General features: G+C 32.7%; 1 protein-coding gene across 5 annotated transcripts in view; it reads left to right on the top strand.

Annotated features, from left to right (window-relative positions):
- CTNNA3 (catenin alpha 3) overlaps window positions 1-20,673 on the top strand; it is a 1,724,633-nt gene that overhangs the window by 418,800 nt on the left and 1,285,160 nt on the right. For all 5 annotated transcript variants that reach the window (XM_081267908.1, XM_081267907.1, XM_081267910.1 and 2 more), the window contains exon 6: window positions 3,189-3,452. In XM_081267908.1, the coding sequence (XP_081124034.1) occupies window positions 3,189-3,452 (264 nt within the window). The remainder of the gene's footprint in view (window positions 1-3,188; window positions 3,453-20,673) is intronic.

Genomic DNA, 20,673 nt, shown 5'->3' with positions numbered 1-20,673 from the left:
ACTTCTACATCCAGTGAATTCCCTAATTGGTCTTGTTGTTTAATTCTTATTTTGATTTCATTTACAATCTTAGAATATAGACAACCTATGAACCTTTGAACCCCTGGTAACATCAGTTAAAACAACCACAGACATTACCACAACAACCTTTTGTTTAGGAGAATGATAGTTATTAGTTTTCCTTTTATCTGTCTGTTTACTGCTTTAAATTTGTTATGTTTGATATCCTTTGGGAGAAATGTTCTCACCTCAATTTCTCTTACCTAAACTATTCACCTTTCCTTTCTTTCCTCTATCCACTGTCATAGTATATTACTGCTATGTTCATGGATCCTGTCCTTTCTTGAAGGCTTCATAGGCTTGCTCTTTGGGGTATTAGTGCTCATTAAGGATTCTACGGTTGCTTGGGCAGAGATGGCAAAGTATGAGGTCAAAAGCCAGAATATATTTATACTTTTTAAATTCCAAAGTCTCTATAGTATTAAAGTTACTGCAACTTATAGTAAATATGCATAGCCACTGTCAGAGCAAAGGAAATAATTTTTAACCTTAACCTTCTTTGTAATAATTTGCATTCACCTTTTTTCACCCTTCACTTACATAATTCTGACACTGCCAATCTAAATAAAGAAGTATAAATGTGTAAATTACTTCAGAGGAAATAATATATTATATTATAAATACAGAGAATCTTCCTCAATTCTTTGTTGTTATTCCTTTGAGAAGCTATGCATCCTTTGTGAACATTAAACTCTTTATCCTCTATGTCACAATGGGATGAATGTAAGTGGTGCTATAAAATTGCGGGGGATATAAAAATCACCAAGATCATCACAGAACAAAAACATATGCTAAATTTGATAAATTGAGGAATTAAATAATTCCATACTCTATAATTATTTACTGTTTTCTACATATATTCCATTTCTGATGTGCTGTATCCTGAGTCTTGTGAGAGAGTTGGCAGAAGTGTCATTATTTCCATTTTTACAAATGAAAGAGCAGACATCTGAAGTATGGATGACTTACCCTGCTCATAGCCCTAATAATGGAGCTGAAACTAGAATCCAGACCAAAAATAAGGGGGGAAATTTTAACAAGACAAGAAAATCACAAAATGTCTTTTCTTGGATAATTAGTGAGTATGAACAGTGAGTTGACAGCTACTTCTGTCCTCCCTACATCTTGTAAAGAGGTTAATCTCCCCAAAGCCTGCCTAAAGTAGCAGACAGCCTTTATTTCCAAAAGAGAAAGAACTAAAAATATAGTAGCAAAAGCCATTTATTAACCTCAGGCAGCATTATCCTGAGGTGGCAGAATCTTGTGAAAAAAAAGCATAGGGGTATATGGAATTGCAATCAAAAGACTTACTTAAAAGATCTAAATTCTTTTACAAGTCTACTTTCATTAAATACCAACTTAGTTAAAACAGGGCTAATAATGTTAGCCTAACTTTCTCAAGGGGTGTCATTGAGTCAATAAGATAATGTGTACAAGCATTTTATAAGTTAAACGATATAGAATCAAGTCATCATTCTTATATAGCAAGTAAGGAAATTGTTCCACACAGGAAAGAGTATAGTACAGTTGACAAGATTAGGGATAGGGAGTCACACTGATACAATAAATGTCACCGTATAACTCTGCCACTTGGTTAAATAAATTAGTCTCTTGAAACCTCAGTTTTCTCATCTTTAAAATGAAATAAGAATCACTTTTATCCTGAGTTTTTATGAAGATTATATAAGATGTTATCTATGCATTGCATAAACTACTGTAAATGTCCCTTAAACTATCTTTATTTAAATAAAAATTTTGACAATAATTTTAGATTTACAGAAAAGTTACATAGCTAGTACAGACAGTTCCTATCTACCTTAACATTTGTTACAAAAATACATACCGATATATTACTGTCAATTATTAATAGATTATATTTAAATTTTCCCAGATTTTCATGAAAGTCTTATTTCTGGTTTAGGATCTAGTCCAGAGTACCACCTTGAATTTATTTGTCATATCCTTTGAGAAGTGTCTTCTAGTCTATAATAGTCTATCAGTCTCCTTGTTTTTCATAATCTCGATGCTTTTGAGGAATACTGCACCTGTATCATGTAGGATATTCCCCTATGTGGTTTTGTTTTTTGTTTTTATCGGGACTGGATGGAGCTTGTGGTTTTCTAGAGAGAAGCACAGAAATGATATCCTCTTCTTTGCCAGATGTATAAAGTAGTCCATGATATCCATGTGAAGTCATTGAAGATGCCAACTTTTTAACACTTCATTAAGGTAGTGCTAGTCAGGTTTTTTCCACTGTATCTTTGATCAGCTATCACTTAGCTAGGACTTTCTTTTGCCTCTATTCTCTGTTTGTAAGGCTCTTTATTTAGATTTACTGTAAATTGTCATCTCCACATAAATATCTTTGTTGACTGCTGGATTAAAACAGCTTTCCTCTCTCAAGTCAATCTCTTTGACATTTCATTTTTTGTAATTTCATTACCTGAAATTGTCTTGTGTATTTGTTTACCTAGCTTATTGTTTATTGAAAGGTCTCCTTCACACATACAGGAACATAAGCCTTATCTGAACAATACCCTTTCATATTATTCACATTTATAAACTCAGAGTCTAACAAAAGGGCTAACATATATTAAATGCTCAGAAACTATCTTGAATAACTATCAAAGAAAGAAGGATTCAGGATAAATTTGTTAGTATTTCTGAAAAACAGCAGAGAAGTAGCTGAATGGTAAGATGTTTTATTTAGTGTTTTTAACTCACTTAATTTTAACAAAAATTATATGCAATTATCCAACATTTATGGAAAGAAGAATTAGCACCCTTATAATTCAAGTTGTCTTATAATACACTTATGTGAATGCCAGAGTATTTTAGTGACTTAAGAAGATGTGGCTGACATATTGAGATCTACTCAAGTCTTATACATCTGTACCATTGTGACTTTTACTTGTGCTCTGTCACATTTCTGTATTATAGCACTTCAGAATTTGAAGGAATGTAGAAATAATTGATAACTTTAATGAACTCATGGCTGACTATTTAGTGTCTGTTATCTTTTTGTATATACTGACAGAAAGATAAAGCTTCTGTGTGTAAGTCTTTTACACATAATGCATTGTAAAAAAAATACCTTTACATTTTCTTTTTTAAATTTCCCTTCTCAGGACTTAAAATCTCCAAATCAGAGGGATGAAATTGCAGGGGCACGAGCCACACTGAAGGAGAACTCCCCCCTCTTGCATTCCATTTGCTCAGCTTGTTTGGAACATTCTGATGTTGCTTCCCTCAAAGCCAGTAAGGATACAGTTTGTGAAGAAATTCAGAATGCCCTCAATGTAATTTCAAATGCTTCCCAAGGCATCCAGAATATGCCGGCCCCATCGGAACCACAAGCAGCAACCCTGGGAAGTGCACTCGATGAGCTGGAGGTATGTTGAGAGAGAGGTGTGATTTGATGTCATCGTACAAAAATACAGAGAAATGGGCTTTCAGGTCCATTTGCTAGAGTCTAAAGTATGATAAAATAAAAGTCTAGTTATCAGTCTCTGTGAACTTCTTGTGTCTTCCAGTGAATTAATAGGAAAGTATTCTATCAGTAGATTCTGATTCCTTTAAACTTCTGCCAAAGAAGCCAATGAATTTGAATTGTTTATTGGATTGAAGTGATGACTTTATTTATATAGATCAACTTCCAAAATGTAGGATTTATTATCTTTACAAATATTTATTATTGGAACTGCTCTATGTGCTTGGGATATATCTAATCCCTGACATTTTACAAGGGCTTACATTTTAGCCAGGGCCTATAGACAAAAAAAATAAACATTAATAACTAAATTATATCATATGTTACATTGAAAAACTCTGATATTGTCAAAGGTTTGATATAGACTGGGAAATGGGGCAGATAGAGAACTATAGCAAAGTGTTGAAGACATGTCCTCTTTGTTTAAGTGACAGCATAGAAGCCAGGGTACCTGGGTGGAAACAGCAAGGGACAAGTGTAGAGGCTTAGGGTAGATAGTCAGTGGGAATAGGTTATGGAGGGCTCTGTAGGCTATTTCTCTGAGTTAAATGGAAATCCACTATAAGGTTTTAACATAAAGATACTTAAAAAGACTATGTTGGTTGCACATAGAGCATTGACTGAAGAAGAGTAAGCCAGAGAAGCTGAAAAACCATGTAGGAGGCTATATAGTAATCCAGGTTTCACCCTTATACTTTCATGTACCTCCTCATTCCACTTCACATTTTAGTTTGGCAATGTCAGAGGACATCAAGGCTAAATTTTGTGAGTAGAGTCAAATGAATTTTGACAGATGGGTGTGGGATATGAGAAAAAAGGAGTCATGGGTGGTGTTTCTAGCTGGGTTCTTCAGAATCACACACAGAATGGAGTTTGGGATACAAGGTGTTCTTAGGAATTCACATATGGGAAGGGAAGAAGGAAGGGGCAGGTCTGAGCAGAGTGTACTTAAGAGCCAGATGCACAAAGGCTGAGTCAATCAGCAGTGAATTCTTGAGAGAGGATTGCCCTCCAGAGTACCTTATTAAGCAGAAGTGGACAAGCCTTTATTCCTCTTTCAGTTACTGGATATAGGTCACCTTGCCCTGGGAAATGTGTGAGCTCTGAAGGTGAGAGGATAGCCCTGTACACCTGAGAACAGTCCTGTCCATAGCTGAACAGCAAGTTTCATTTGGAAAGGGTATATGGGCAGCATATCTCTTGACAACAGATAATTTTGAGGGTTGGTTTGTTTGTCTTTCTTGCTTGAGCAGTTATATAAATGAAGTGTTCATCAACCATGAAAGAGAAGACTATGGGTAAAGCTGGTTATGGGAAGAAGACCAGAAACTTAATTTTGAATATTGAAGTTAAGAAATTTATCAGACTTTCAAGTATGATGTCAATTGGAAACCTCAGTCAGATATGTAGTTTCTTAATGGGAGACAGAATAATGTAGTGCTTAACAAGGGTAGGGATTCTAGAATCCTAATTCCTAAGTTCCTATCCCACTTTTGGCACTTCCTAACTTTGTAATCTTGGGAAATTTATTTATGTAACTCTCAGTTTTCTAGATAGTAACAGGGTCTACATCATAATTTTATTTTCAGAATCACTGAATTAATAACAAAGGTACAAATGTTTAGAGCAATGCCTGACACATAATAAATGCTCAACAAATCTTAGTCTTTTGTATCATTCTTAGAGATGACTTGAGGTGGATTCTTTTATAATGAAGAAATTAATATAATTAAAATTACAAAAAAATTACCTAGAATTTAAAAAGTAAACTAAACACAACATGTATAATGCATATATTATTCCTAACATTATTACTTTAATGATAAACTCATTAGAAAATGAATAAATTTAAATCTAGCTTGCTTTTTCTTTAATTACATCTTCACACAGGTGTCTTCGTGTCTAAAAATCATTATTAAATTCCTAATTACTGGCATCCTTGTGAAAATTTATTAAATTTCTAGTTATTATCACCCATGTGAAAATTTTAATAACTATTTGTCTAATAAGGTAGAAGATTAATTGTGACTCTTCATCATAATTATTTGTCCCATGTAATGAGCACTCAATAATCTTGTTCATTAGATGCATAGCTTTCTTTTTTAAAAATTTTTTCATATTGTTTATTTTTTCTTTTTAGATATACATGACAATATAATATATTTTGACATATTTTACATACATAGAGTGTAACTTATTCTAATTAGGATCCCAATCTTGTGCTTGAACATGATGTGGAGTTACATTGGTTGTGTATTCATACATGAACATAGAAAAGTTATGTCTAATTCATTCTAATGTCTTCCTATTAGCATCTCCCTTCCTTCTTTTCATTCCCCCTTTGTCTAATCCAATGGAATTCTATTCTTCCCCCCACTCTCCTTATTGTGTGTTAGTATCCACATATCAGAGAGAACATTTGGCCTTGTTTTTGGGGATTGGGTTATTTCACTTAGCATGATAGTCCCCAGTGTCTTTTCCTTCAGTAAGAGTGAATACTCCATTTTTTTTTATGCCAGAGATACTAGTGGATATCACTTAGATACTAACAGAGTATTGGGCCCTCAATAAATTAAATGTATAATATTTTTTGATTGTTAAAAATTTGACATGAATTTTTCACCTAAATATTATAGTGTCCCTATGAGGTAAATATTCATTTTATAGAAAACAATACTGAGACATAACTCATGTAACTTGTTCTAGTTAGAAAGCTAGTGAAGAGTAGTATGTGAGTCTAGTCTATTTTCAGAGGAAATTCTAATTCTATCCTATATTGCCTTCTCATAGACTTGATGTACTTATGCTAGTCAGCTTTTCCTTGCTGTAACTAAAATACCTACAACTTAGAGAAGGAAAAGTTTTGGGGGGCTCACAGTTTTAGAGGTTTAGTTCATAGGCAGGGAACTCTATGGCTGTGGGACCCATGTGAGGCAGAACATGGTGATGGAAGTTTCTGGCAGAGGAATGCTACTGCATTCATGGTACCTGGGAAGTGGAGGACCTGGAGGAAAGGCATGTAGGGAGGATGCACCCTTTCAGGGCATGTCCCCAGTGACCTACTGCTTCCAGCCATGGCCACATGCCTGTAGTTATCAATCACTTAGAATACTCAAATTAGGATGGACTGATTAGGTGATAGTTCTCATAATCTAATAATTTGGTCTCTGACTATTCCTTCATTATCACAGGAGATTTGAGGGGACAACTCATATCCAAACCACAGCATGCTTAATCAAATTTCAGCATAATATATGATAAGGTTCTTAAGTTTTTATGAAGCATCAGAAAAATTATAAATATAACCAAGTCCAAAAGATGAAATAACTTTTTGGTGGGTAAGACTTTGTCTATGGATCATTTAAAAAATGTGGCATTTATACACAATGGAATATTACTCAGCACTAAAAAATAACAAGATCATGGCATTTGCAGGGAAATGGATGGCATTCGAGCAGATTAGCCAGTCCCTAAAAAACAAATGCCGAATGTCTTCTCTGATATAAGGGGGGGGGGTGGGTGACTCAAAATGGGATAGGGAGGAAGAGCATGAGAAGAAGATTACCACTAAATAAGGAAGAGAGGTGGGAGGGAAAAGGAGGGAGAAGGGGAATTGCATGGAAGATGGAAGGAGACCTCATCGTTATACAGAATACATGTAGGATGTTGTAAGGAGAAAAAAAAAAGAAGTGTGTCACATTAGATTGGGTAGAGAGATGTGATGGGAGGGGAGAGGAGGGGGAATAGGAAGGGCAGCAGAATAAAATAGACATTATTATTACTGTATGTATATAGGTGACTGTATGACCAATGTGATTCTGCAACCTGTACAATCATAAAAATGAGAAATTATACCCCATTTGATTCAAATGTATGAATTGTCAAGATCATTATACTATCATGAGTAACTAATAAAAAAAAGTATAAACAGTCGTTATTTGGGAGGTTCTAGGTATGGTGAGGTGAAATTTTCCAGAGTAGATGAATAGAATTGTATAACTCATTTCCACAGTCTAAACAGAATTGCATCAGGGGATGCTCCCATAAGGGATCTTGTTTATCCCAGATATTGTATTTTATATTCTTAGGATTATAGAAGAAGACAGAAGATTTCCAAATTGTTCCTCCTTCTGAGGCATCTTGTATTTCTCATATTAGTTGAAAGTGACTGCTACAGGCAAGAAATAGCAGGGGTTGGAAACTGGGAGAGAGAGTGTCTGTAGCTTTGATGAAAATGGGCATAAATATGAGAATGATGTCTTTTTCTTAAAAAAGGTCCTCTGAATGCCTGACTCACTTCTGAATAAGGCAAGCAGAAGTGCTGAAGATATATTCCTGTGGCCAATATTGTCCTTACAACCTTTGACATCAATTCTAGTCAGAGAAAGGGATGCATAAACTAATATGAAATGCCCAAGTTTTATATATTTTTTATATCCAAGTTACAATAGCTGCAAACACTGTCTGAACTAGATACTACCACAAAATTTATTGAACATTTAACCATTTTTAATGATTTTATAAATTAAATAGTTGTACTTTTCATTATTTACAGGAAGCTATATTGGTAAAAAATCTAAAATAACCTTTCCTCTATTCTGCTCATACAAATATAATACTATGAAATAAATTGATGTAGTATATACTCATATAGTCTGTTGGGAACAAGTCTCATTAAGTGTTTATAGTGTGGAAATGTATCAGAGTGCTTACCATACTGAAGCTTTAGTTAAATCTTTCATTCTGGCCCATGGCTGATTGTGGGTATGAAATCTGAGATTTATTGGTGAAGAAAATAGAAGTTGAACTAGATTACTGTACAGGCTAAAACAATTGATTTATTTGAAAGGCCAATGTGAATTATTGGATGTTTCTTCTGAATTTGTGACTGAATGAGAGTTGAAAAGTGCCTCAGTCCGGCTGCAATAAAATAACTGGGCGGGGGGGGGGGGCATGACGAACAACTTGTGTACATTGATACAGCAGGAGTAGGAGCCATTTATTGTAGGACAACAGAGGTATTTATACATTCCACACAGCTTATCTTAATTAACATAAACTAGATACAGCAGTCAACCAATAAGGAATCTCCACACTTAATGGCTTGCTGGCGTTACTTCACAAACCACTCCCTCTGGCATTTTGCCAGGCACCATCCAGACTTGTTTACAGACTCTAACAGAAAAGTGTCAAATTATAGATTAATAGAATTTTGAAAATTTCATTAAGTAAGGAACTTTGCCAGTGAAAATTGCTTTGAAAACTCCCAAGTCTATTAAACCATATTTTCTCCTGTGCAGAGAGAAAAGCAGTCATTGTAATCATGGTACATAAGAATTATTTGCATCCTTATTCTATTAATATGATAATAACAAATGATATGTGTGTAGTATTTTCTCATTTTCAAAGACATATTGTACTATTTTCTTATTTTTAAATTTTCATTTATGTATCATTATTCATCACTCTTCATTCACTGTTGTTATATCCCTAGCACCTAGAATAACAAACGTTAAATAGTAAGTGCTAAGTAAATATCAATGAAATAAATAATGGTTATAAGAATACTACTTGGGGCTGGGGATGTGGCTCAAGCGGTAGCGCGCTCGTCTGGCATGCGCGCGGCCCGGGTTCGATCCTCAGCTCCACATACAAACAAAGATGTTGTGTCCCTCAATAACTAAAAAATAAATATTAAAAATTCTCTCTCTCTCTCTCTCTCTCTCTCTCTCTTTAAAAAAAAAAGAATACTACTTGTAATATTGTGATATTGAAATGAAATCATTTGTCTCTTACTTCTACTTTTCCCCTCTTTCTCCTACTAGAAGTGTATATACTTGGTGTATAAGGCTTTATTTTATTTAACTTATAACTGGCCATGAATTTGTAGTGAGGAAAACCACTAGAAACAAATCTAAGTGATATGCTGCTCATAATATTTTCTTACATAAAGCAGCACAGAAAAAAAGTGTATTTTCTTCTCTTAGTAGCTGTCTATCTTAGTCTAGGTTCTCTGTAGCTGTCTATCCTAGTTTCGGTTCTCTGTAACTTTGAAGATATGCTGCTTATGACTAAAACTTTTCAGTTGGTGACAATAGTATGTAATTTTTCATTTTTATTTAAAGGGGAAAATAGATGTTGAACATTTTATCATATATTTGTTGATTGAATGTATATCTTCTTCTGAGAAGTGTTTGTTCAGCTCCTTAGCCCATTTATTGATTGGGTTTTTTTTTTTTTTTTTTTTTTTTTTTGGTGTTAAGCTTAATGAGTTCTTCATATATTCTGGAGATTAGTGCTCTGTCTGATGTGTGTGTGGCAAAAATTTGCTCCCAAAATGTAGGCTCTCTCTTCAACTCATTGATTGTTTTTCAGAGAAGAAGCTTTTTAGTTTGAATTCATCCCATTTATAAATTCTTGATTTTATTTCTTGAACTTTAGTTTTGTTAGGAAGTTGGGGCCTAATCCAACATAATGAAGATTTGGGCCTACTTTTTCTTGTATTAGGCAAAGGATTTCTGATCAAATTCCTTGATCCACTTTGAGTTAATTTTTGTGCATGATGAGCGATAGGGGGTTAGTTTCATTTTGGTGCATACAGATTTCCAGTTTTCACTGCATCATTTGTTGAAGAGGCTATCTTTTCTCCAAAATATGTTTTTGGCACCTTTGTCTGAGATAACTGTATTTATGTGTTTTTTGCCTCTGTGTCTATTATTCTGTACCATTGGTCTACATGTCTATTTTGGTGCCAATACCATACTTTTACCAAATCTTTATAGATTAATTTAAGGTCTGGTATTGTGATGCCTCCTGCTTCACTCTTCTTGCTAAGGATTGCTTTGGGAAATTCAAATCAAAACTACTCTAGAATTTCATTTCACACCAGTCAGAATGGCAGTTATCAAGAATACAGACAATAATAAATGTTGGTTAGGATGTGAGGGAAAGGCACACTCATATGTTGCTGGTGGGACTGCAAATTGGTGCAACTATTCTGGAAAGCAGTATGGAGATTCCTTAGAAAACTTGGAATGGAACCACTGTTTGATCTAGCTATGCCACTCCTTGGTCTATATGCAAAGGACTTAAAATCAGCATACTATAGTAATGGAGCCATCTCAATATTTATAGCAGTTCAATTCATAAGAGCTGAACTGTGGAATTAACCTAGATTATATGAATGGATAAAGAAACTGTGGTATATATACACAATGGAATATTACTCAGCATTAAAAGAGAATAAATTCATGGCATTTGCAGGAAAATGGATGGAATTAGAGAATATCATACCAAGTGAAGTCTCAAAAAGCCAAAACCCAAATGTTCTCTCTGATAAGTGGATGCTGATCCATAATGGGAGTGGAGTATGGGAAGAATGGAGGAATGTTGATGGGGCAAAGGGGAGGGAGGTGTGGGGCGGGAGCATGGAAGCAGGAAAGATGGTGGAATGAGATGGACATCATTACCCTAGGTACATGTATGACTGCTCATATGTTGTGATGCTATATCATGCACAGCCAGAGAAATGAAAAGGTATGGTGCAATTGTACACAACGAATCAAAATGCATTCTGCTGTCATATATACCTAAAATAAATAAATAAATAAATAAATAAGTAAACTTTAAAAAGAACCTAAAAAATAAAGGAGAAAATAAGACCCCTACCAATCAGATTAACATTTAGGAACTATTAAACATTTAGGCAATAATGATATCTAGAAGTATTTTAATATGACCTAAAAATTGTTTGGTTTCTAGACATATAGTGAATTAGAAGAACTAAAATGAAGAATAAAATATTTTAAAGCATATACTTAATCTGTGAGTTCTTTGAAGACAGATACAAAGAGGGCACAGATAGATAAAGACTAAAAGCCAGGACCAGGATTTTTTTTTTTCTAGTTATGGCCTGAAGCTTGGATTTTTAAAGACCATAAACTGAGGAGAAAAGACAAAGCCTCTATACTACAAGGTGGAAAAGTCACATAAGAGACACTTGTAAGAGAAGCCGAGAATCTCTAAAATATGACTACCTTATTGGATGAATGAGAAAAACACTAACTCCTACAGGAAGATAGTTGTTTAGCCTTGGCTTTGGGTTGTTCAGAAAAATAAAACAAAACAAAGCAATAGAATGTATCTTGAAATTTTTTGAACTATAAAACTGTCCTTGTCTGGATTGTAGGTCAGAATTCTTATTATCTGTGTGGTCTCTAAAACCCTAGCAGAAAATGTAATTTAACATTGTCCTGTCTTGGCAATACCTCCAGGGACCTGCCAGAAGTAAACTCAATTTTTTTTCTGCAAATTCTTTATGCCAAGTTTTCAAAAAATTCTTACATAGTTCCAAGGAAGATAAATTCTCATAACACACAAATTGGTAGCTCACCTTGAGTAAGATTTTATAGAAAGAACAAATTGCAGAATCAGATCTGTAAACAGTACAGATATTAAAATAATAAAATACTAAATATAAATTAGTATTTTAGGTAGTATTATTCCCTCATTTATTCTCTTAAAATATTATGGGTATGTTAAAAGAACAAGAGTTTCAAAACTGATCAGACAAAACTATCTAAAATAAACAGCATAATAGTGATAAATTTAATAATTAGGTAAGATATGAAAAACTTGAAAAAGTTATTTGAGTTCACTACACAGAGACACAGAATTTAAAAATATTTTGAAAAAAACAGCAACTATACATGAAGGATGGTGTGAAAAGTTCTAAAATATTTTAAAATAAAAATCAGAGAAGAAAAAAGTTTAAAAAAAAGTTATTGAGAAGTTACTAGAAATTATGGAAAATTCCAATCTCCATAGATAATAAGCCAGATAAATCTCAAGTACTGCATATAAAAAAATTCACATTTATACATACTATAATGAAGATGAAGAATACCAAAGACAAAAAGAATAATTCTTTAAAAACAGGAAAAAAGTTGCTTAATAACTGATAGCTAATTACTCAAATAAAGATACATCAAGACAGAATTATCCCAAGGGAAAATAACTTGCTTTGGGTTTTGATTATTGATTAAGTGATTGATTGGGACTGGGGATTGATCCCAGGGTCTTGCACATACTAGGCAAGAACTATGACCTCACAGCTACTTCTCCAGCCAAGAAAATAACTGTTAATCTTGAATTCAGTGCACAGTGAAGCTATTGTCCAAGAACAAAGATGAATTAAAGTTATTTTTTTACCTAATTCCAAACTTGTGTAGTTTATTATGAGCAATTTTCCTCTGAAAAAAAATTTGAAGAAAATATTATCATAGAATAAAGGTGCAGATGCAAGAATTTGTAAGCAGAGGAAATATTATGGCTTTACTACTGTTCAAATATTAATTTTTATAGAGGATCAAAAAACCATATATATTTTATATAATTAAAAGTACAAAATCAATTTATCTGTAAACATAGTATATACTTTAGGAAGGGTGGAATCAGAATTAAGTGTTCTAAAGTCTTTATATTTCAGGGGAAATAGGAAGACATTAATTTAAATAGCATGCTAAAATGTCTAGAGTAATCGCTAGAAAATGTGTAGCAATAGACTATATAATTCCTAAACACAGAGAAAGGAAAAATGGAAAGAGAAAATAAACTAATCTGAAGGAAGAAGAAAATGAAGGATAAAAACACCATGGAAAAACTAGATAAATAGAAAGTAGATGACCTAGGATGATAAAATAAATCCAAATATTTCTGTAATATAATAAATGTAAAAATAAAATCCTAAACTCTCTGAAGACTGACAGCTTATAATATAAACAAAATATAGTTACATACTGCATATAAAAAGCATAACAAATAAAAGAATGAGGAAAGTTTGGAAATCAAAGGATGAAAAGATATTCAAGAGCTTACTAAATAAAGCTGGTATAGTTATACAAGTATCAGTAAAAATAAATTGCTAACAACGCTTACTATCTAAAGAGAAAAGTTTAAATTCACCAAGAGGTTGTAATGTGTTCTTTTCCTGGACATATGGTAAATTAACAAAAATCGACTGCATATTAAGCTGATGATTTTCAAAGCATTAGTATTATATAGGACACCTAAAAATAATTTAGGCAAATAAAGGAAATTATTATATGGAATGTTTTTTAAAGGTACATCTGTATAATTCCTGGGTCATGAATAAATTATAATTGAAATTAAAAAATACTTATAATTGAGAAATACTGAAAATAGAACAATAAAACTTGAGGGATATATAGCTCAAGGGAATACTTAGAGGAAATTATTACCTATAATGCTTTAGGAAGGAAGACAAATTGAAAATTAGTGTGCTATATATCTAGGTTGAGTTTGAAATAGGAATAAGAAACCAAGAAGGAATAAATTAATAAAGGTTAGAATAGAAATTAATTAAATCACAAAGACAGTGGAGAAGATCAACAAAGCCAAGCATATGTTTTTTGAAAAGACCAATAAAATTGACAAACTGCTAGTGAGATAGATTAGGAAGAATGAGAGGAGACAGAAAATAACCTGAAGAATAAAAAAGAGGAATACATAACTAGAGAGAATATAATTAACAATACTAAATGTTAAAATACTAAAAGATAATATTATGAACAAATTCATACCAATAACAATGAAATTTTGTATGAAATGGGAAGCATTCTTAGGAAAATATAGTTTAACTCAACTGGTTCGAAATAAGCAGAACTAGGCAGATTTTGCTTAGAGCAAATGAGAGGCCCAAACACTTTTGCAAAGTGCCACAAATACTTCTGGGACTATGTAAATATATTTCATAGTAGTGTCTGGAGAATAGCAAAAGAAATAACTCTCAAATTGATTACACGAAGCTAGTAAAACCAATGCCAACACTACACAGGTTAATTGGAAGGACATTTACATGCCAATCTAACATATGAAATCAGATGCAAAATTCCTAAACAAAATTTGAGCAAACTGATTAACAAGAGGTAAAAACTCATTAAGACAAACTTAAGTTTATTTCAGAAATGTGATGTTAGTTCAACTTATCTACTGATGTTATTCACCACATTCACAAATTAAGAGAAAAAATATAGTATTATCTCAGTATTACAGAAAATATTTGAAAAATTAAATATAATTTATTTGAAACTTTTTTAAAGCTAGGAACAAAAGTGAATTTTCTTAACTTGATAAATAGTTTCTGTAAAATTCCACACTAAACTTCATACTTAGATATGTCATTAAAACATTTCCTTTAAAATTGGGAATGAAGCCATAATGAATAAAAATGAATAAATAATAGCAATATATTTCAACATGAATAATATTAAAACAAAGCTTTATCCTCAAAGAGCAAGTAATGTAAGAATCCATGCAACAGTTTTACATCTTTTACATTTATATAGAGGTTAATACATATAAAAAAACATATGGTACAGATGTATATGATAAACTATAAAGAAGGTAGATAATGGTTTATTCATAGGAGTGGAATGGGTAGGACAAAAGAAGTTAGTTTATATCAGTACTTTTAAAGCTACTGGGCATATTCTTTTTCTGAAGCTGGATTAATATGGGCATATTTGTTTTATTATTTTATTCATACATTCTCTGTTATGTATGAAGAAGTTGATAATAAAATGTAATACAGTGTATTAAAATAGGATGTCTGAGAATAAATGATGCAACAATGTACTATTTATGCATAATCAGTGTCCATGTAAGGCATTGTAATAGGTACTGGCTTCATTCTAGTATCTTACACTTGTAGTATTCGGTGTGTTTATTTGCACATTTTATTATTACTACCAGATTGCTCTTTTGGGCATGTATGAAAGGAATTATTACACATTTTACAGAGGAGTGAGCTACTATGTTGTTGAACAGGAATAAGAAGAATTATAATTTGGACTCATTTCTCATGATCCCCCCATGACAATTGTTCTTTCCAAATAATAGTTCTTGTGACAAATGATGGACGAGCAGGTCTTAAGTTTAATACATTTGTTCATGCATCTGTCTCTATTAGATGATGAGTTCTATGAGTAAGGGAATGATGTCTTACTCATCTTTATATTGCTCACAGGCTAGCACAGTGTAAGTACATAGTAATTACTTAAAACAGATTTGTTAAAAAGATAATAAATTGCTTGGATTTGAGAACCTGGTGACAGATTTAAATGCATCTAATAAATATTTACCCAATAAGAGAAGGACAAAATCCTTTTTATCTTGATGATTAAAAGTGGAAGGGATTAAGTGCCTTGCAAATAAAATACATGGATAGTAATGATTACTAGACCCTTCTTGTTCTTGGCATCTTGAGACTATTAGATGCATGTTGTACATGATATTATTGAGAATGTTGAAGTTTTGCCATTCCATAAAGCTAATAATAATGTCAATCTTTTAATAATTAATAATGTTTAATAATTAATAATGTCACTCTTTCAAGTGGGTAGATAGAATGATTTTTATTTTTATTTTCCAAATTTGAAAAGGCCAAAACAAACCCAATGCAGATTTTAAAAACTTCTTATGAAGTATTTGTATTATGATTTTCATGACAACCAGTTAATCATTAATATTTATTAAATATTTTTTCTCTATTTCTACATTGACATATGCTGTATGGAATTAGAAAAGAATAATAATAAGTCATTTCTTATCGTAAGAGTTGCATACCTGTTTAGGAGGTGAGAATAATACAAATCAAACATTAGTGTCAAACACAACACTTCCTTCAAATATTCCCTCAAGTATAACAGGTTGAACTCTCTGGGAAGGACTCCCCAATGGTGTTCACTGTTAGTGTTAATTAAATACTAATTAGAAGCATACCATAGAAAGTACAGAATGAGTACAGGCATGGAGGGAAAATAAATATGGGAAATGATGAAGAGACTGAAACAGGAATGGATGATTCACTTAATACTCTTATGGGTCAAGCTTAGGAAGATTAGTTTAAGGCATAGTATAGAGACCCTCAATACAGAGCAGTTTTTTTTGTTCTTTATTATCATTTATTAAGCAAGCCATATGCACCGTGCGTATTTTACAACTTGATTTGATGAAAAGGACTTTGCTTACTTTGGAGAACATATATCTTTCAAATGTCCCTGAAACTGTCACAAAAACAGACCAAAGAACATAAAGAAAAGCTTAATAAATTCTACAAAGTAGAAGAGTCACCACAAAACATATGTGAGGTGGTGGATATATTAATTAGCTTGATTTAATCATTTCACAAAGTGTGTTTCATATATATATATAAACATCACATTGTCCCTACAAGTACATGTAAATTAAAAGGCAACAAATGATTGCATTAGGAACATGTTTTCCTTTTGAGTTTTAAAATTTTGATTTTTTTCTATGTTCTTCTTTGTAAATATTTCTTCTTAATAATTCAGGTCAATGATTTTTATTTTAAAATTTAATGTTTCTGCTTTATTTTTAAATCTGTCTAATTTCTTAAGTTTAATTTGCTATTCTTTTATGCTACTTGAATATATTTATTTAGTCTTTCTCATAAAATTTTTCTTATTGTTTTTTAGTAAATTCATTCATGGTGTCAGTTTTCCTATGAATGCCTTGAATTTAATAAGCAGTACTTTATTTTAATTTTTATCAAAAGAGGTATTAAATTTAATTAAAACTTTTTTGGTCTTAAGACTATCAGAAGTGTGTGTTTTTTTCCCCTTAACCACTGAACCCTTTTTGTATTTTATTTAGAGACAAAGTTTCACTGAATTGCTTAGGCATGACTAAGTTGCTGAGGCTGGTTTTGAACTCATGATCCTCCTGCCTCAGTCTCCTGAGCTACTGGGATCATAGGCATGTGCCACCGCGTCCAGCTTTAAAATTGTATTTGACATCCTGTTTATAGTGTCACTGAATGTCAATTGGACATTGTGTTTTATTTTGGAAAAATTTAGAATTTTAGTGGGAATATTGAGATTTTTCTTATGGCTTCATGAATTTATTTTTTAAGTTGCATGTTTATCTAAAACAAATACATTGTCTCTTTGGTAAGAAGTTCTAAAAAAACTTATCTTGAGTTTTCTGAATATAATAAATAGGTAGACTGTACAAATAGGAAAAGAAGAGCTCAAACTATCCCTATTGCCATGATTCTATATTTAGAAGACCAAAAAAACTCCACCAGAAAACTTCTAGAACTCATAAATGAATTCAGCAAAGTAGCAGGATATAAAATTAACACCCATGAATCAATGACATTCCTATACATCAGAGATGAATCAACTGAAATAGAAATTAGGAAAAGTATCTCATTCACAATAGCCTAAAAGAAAATAAAATGTTTGGGAATCAATCCAAAAAAAGAGGTAAAAGACCTATGTTATGGAAACTACAGAACACTCAAGAAAGAAATTGAAGAAGACCTTAGAAGATGGAAAGATCTCCCATGTTTTTGGATAGGCAGAATTAATATTGTCAAAATGGCCATACTACCAAAAGCATGATACAAAGTTAATACAATTCCTATTAATATTTCAATGATGTTCTTCTTGAAATAGAAAAATCAGTCATGAAATTCATTTGGAAAAATGAGAAGCCCAGTATAGCCAAAGCAACCCCCAACAAGAAAAGTGAAATAGGAGGCATCATAATATCAGACCTTAAAATCTACTACAGAGCTATAGTAACAAACATGGCTTGGTATTGGCAAGAAAACAAACATGAAAACCAATGGAACAGAATCAAAGGAATTTCTGTATATCAGTGACAAATACATTCAGAGGGAAATGAGGAAAGCTATCCAAATTACAATAGCTTCCAAAAAAAAAAAAACACAAATAAAATAAAATACTTGGGAATCAACTTAATGAAAGAGGTGAAAGATCTATACAATGAAAACTACATAACCCTAAAGAAAGAAATTAAAGAAGACCTTAGAAGATGGAAAGATCTCCCTTGTTCATGGATAGGCAGAATTAATATTGTCAAAATGACCATACTGCCAAGAGCAATATACAGATTTAATGCAATTTTGATCAAAATCCCAATGACATTTCTCATAGAAATAGTAAAAACAATCATGAAATTCATCTGGAAAAATAAGAGACCCAGAATAGCTAAAGCAATCCTTAGCAGGAAGACTGAAGCAGGTGGTATCACTATACCAGACCTTAAACTATACTACAGAACAATAGTAACAAAAACAGCATGGTGTTGGCACCAAAACAGACTGGTAGACCAGTGGTACAGAATAGAGGACACAGAGACTAACCCACAAAATTATAATTATCTTATATTAGACAAAGGTGCCAAGAACATGCTTTGGAAAAAAAGATAGTCTCTTCAACAAATGGTGCTGGGAAAACTGGAAATCCATATGCAACAAAGTGAAATTAAACTTCTATCTCTCACCATGCACAAAACTCAACTCAAAGTGGATCAAGGACCTAGGAATTAAGCCAGAGACCCTGTGCTTAAAACCAAGAATCAATAAATAGGATGGATTAAAACTAAAAAGTTTCTTCTCAGCAAAAGAAACATCTTTGAAGTGAATAGAGAGCCTACATCTTGGGAGCAAATTTTTACCCCTCATAAATCAGCTAGAACACTAATTCCTAGGGTATATAAAGAACTCAAAAAGCTAAACACCAAAAACAAAAAAACAAAACAAAACAAAAACAAGAAAACAACAACAACAACAAAAACCCGATCAATAAATGGGCCAAGAACTTGAACAGCCTCTTCTCAGAAGAGGATATACAATCAATTGACAAATTTATGAAAAAAAATGTTCATCATCTCTAGCAATTAGAGAAATACAAATCAAAACTACTGTAAGATATCATCTCATACCAGTCAGAATAGCAGCTATTATGAAGACAAACAACAATAAGTGTTGGCAAGGATGTGGGGAAAAACGCACACTCATACATTGCTGGTGAGACTGCAAATTGGTGCAGCCAATATGGAAAGCAGTATGGAGATTCCTTAGAAAACTGGGACTGGAACCACCATTTGACCCAGCTGTCCCTCTCCTCGGTCTATACCCAAAGGACTTAAAAACAGCATACTATAGGGACACAGCCAGATCAATGTTTATAGCAGCACAATTCACATGGCTAATCTGTGGAACCAACCTTCAGAGATGAATGGATAAAAAAGAATGTGGCATATATACACAATGGAATATTACTCAGAAATAAAAGAGAATAAAATCATGGCATTTGCAGGTAAATGGATGATGTTGGAGAAGCTAATGCTAAGTGAAGTTAGCCAATCCCCCCAAAAAACAAATGTCAAATGTTTTCTCTGATAAAAGGAGACTGACTCTTAGTGGGGTAGGGAGGGGGAGCATGGGAGGAGAAGATGAAATATAGATAGCACAGAAGGGTGGGATGGGAAGGGACAGAGCAGGGGGTTAGCAAGGATGGAGGAATGTGATGGATATCATTATCCAAAGTACATGTATGAAGACATGAATTGGAGTGAACATACTTTATATACAACCAGAAATATGAAAAATTGTGCTCTATGTGTGTAATAAGAAATTTAATGCATTCTGCTGTCATTTATTTTTTAAAAATCAATAAAACATTAAAAAAACTTAACATTGAAAAAAAAAATAACTGAATCAATAGATGGGCAAAGGAAATGAACTTCACAGAAGAAGAAATATAATAAATATATGAAAAAATGTTCAACATTTCTAGCAATTAGAGAAGTGAAACTTAAAACTACACTGAGATTTCATGTCACTCCAGTCAGAATGGCAATTATCAAGAATAATATTAACAATAAATGTTGGTGAAAATGTGAGGAAAAAGGTACACTCAGACATTGCTGGTGGGAATGTAAATTAATACAACCACTCTGGAAAGCTGTATGGATATTCCTTAGAAAACTTGGAATGGAAACACCATTTGACCCAATTAGCCAAATCTTCAGCAAATACCCCAAAGGACTGAACATCAATGTAGTGATACAGCCACATCAATGTGTATAGCAACTCAATTCACAATAGCTAAACTGTGGAACCAACCTAGATTTCCTTAAACAGATGAATGGATAAAGAAAATGTGGTATATATATATACATAATGGAATATTGCTCATCCATAAAGAATAATAAAATTATGGCATTTGCCGGTAAATGGATGGAGCTGGAGGTTATCAGGGTAAGTG

The sequence above is a fragment of the Spermophilus citellus genome, assembly GCF_964194105.1.
Source record: "Spermophilus citellus genome assembly, chromosome: 15".
NCBI lineage: Eukaryota > Metazoa > Chordata > Mammalia > Rodentia > Sciuridae > Spermophilus > Spermophilus citellus.
Note: the sequence above shows the minus strand (reverse complement) of the source record. Positions and strands in the feature narration are given on the sequence as shown.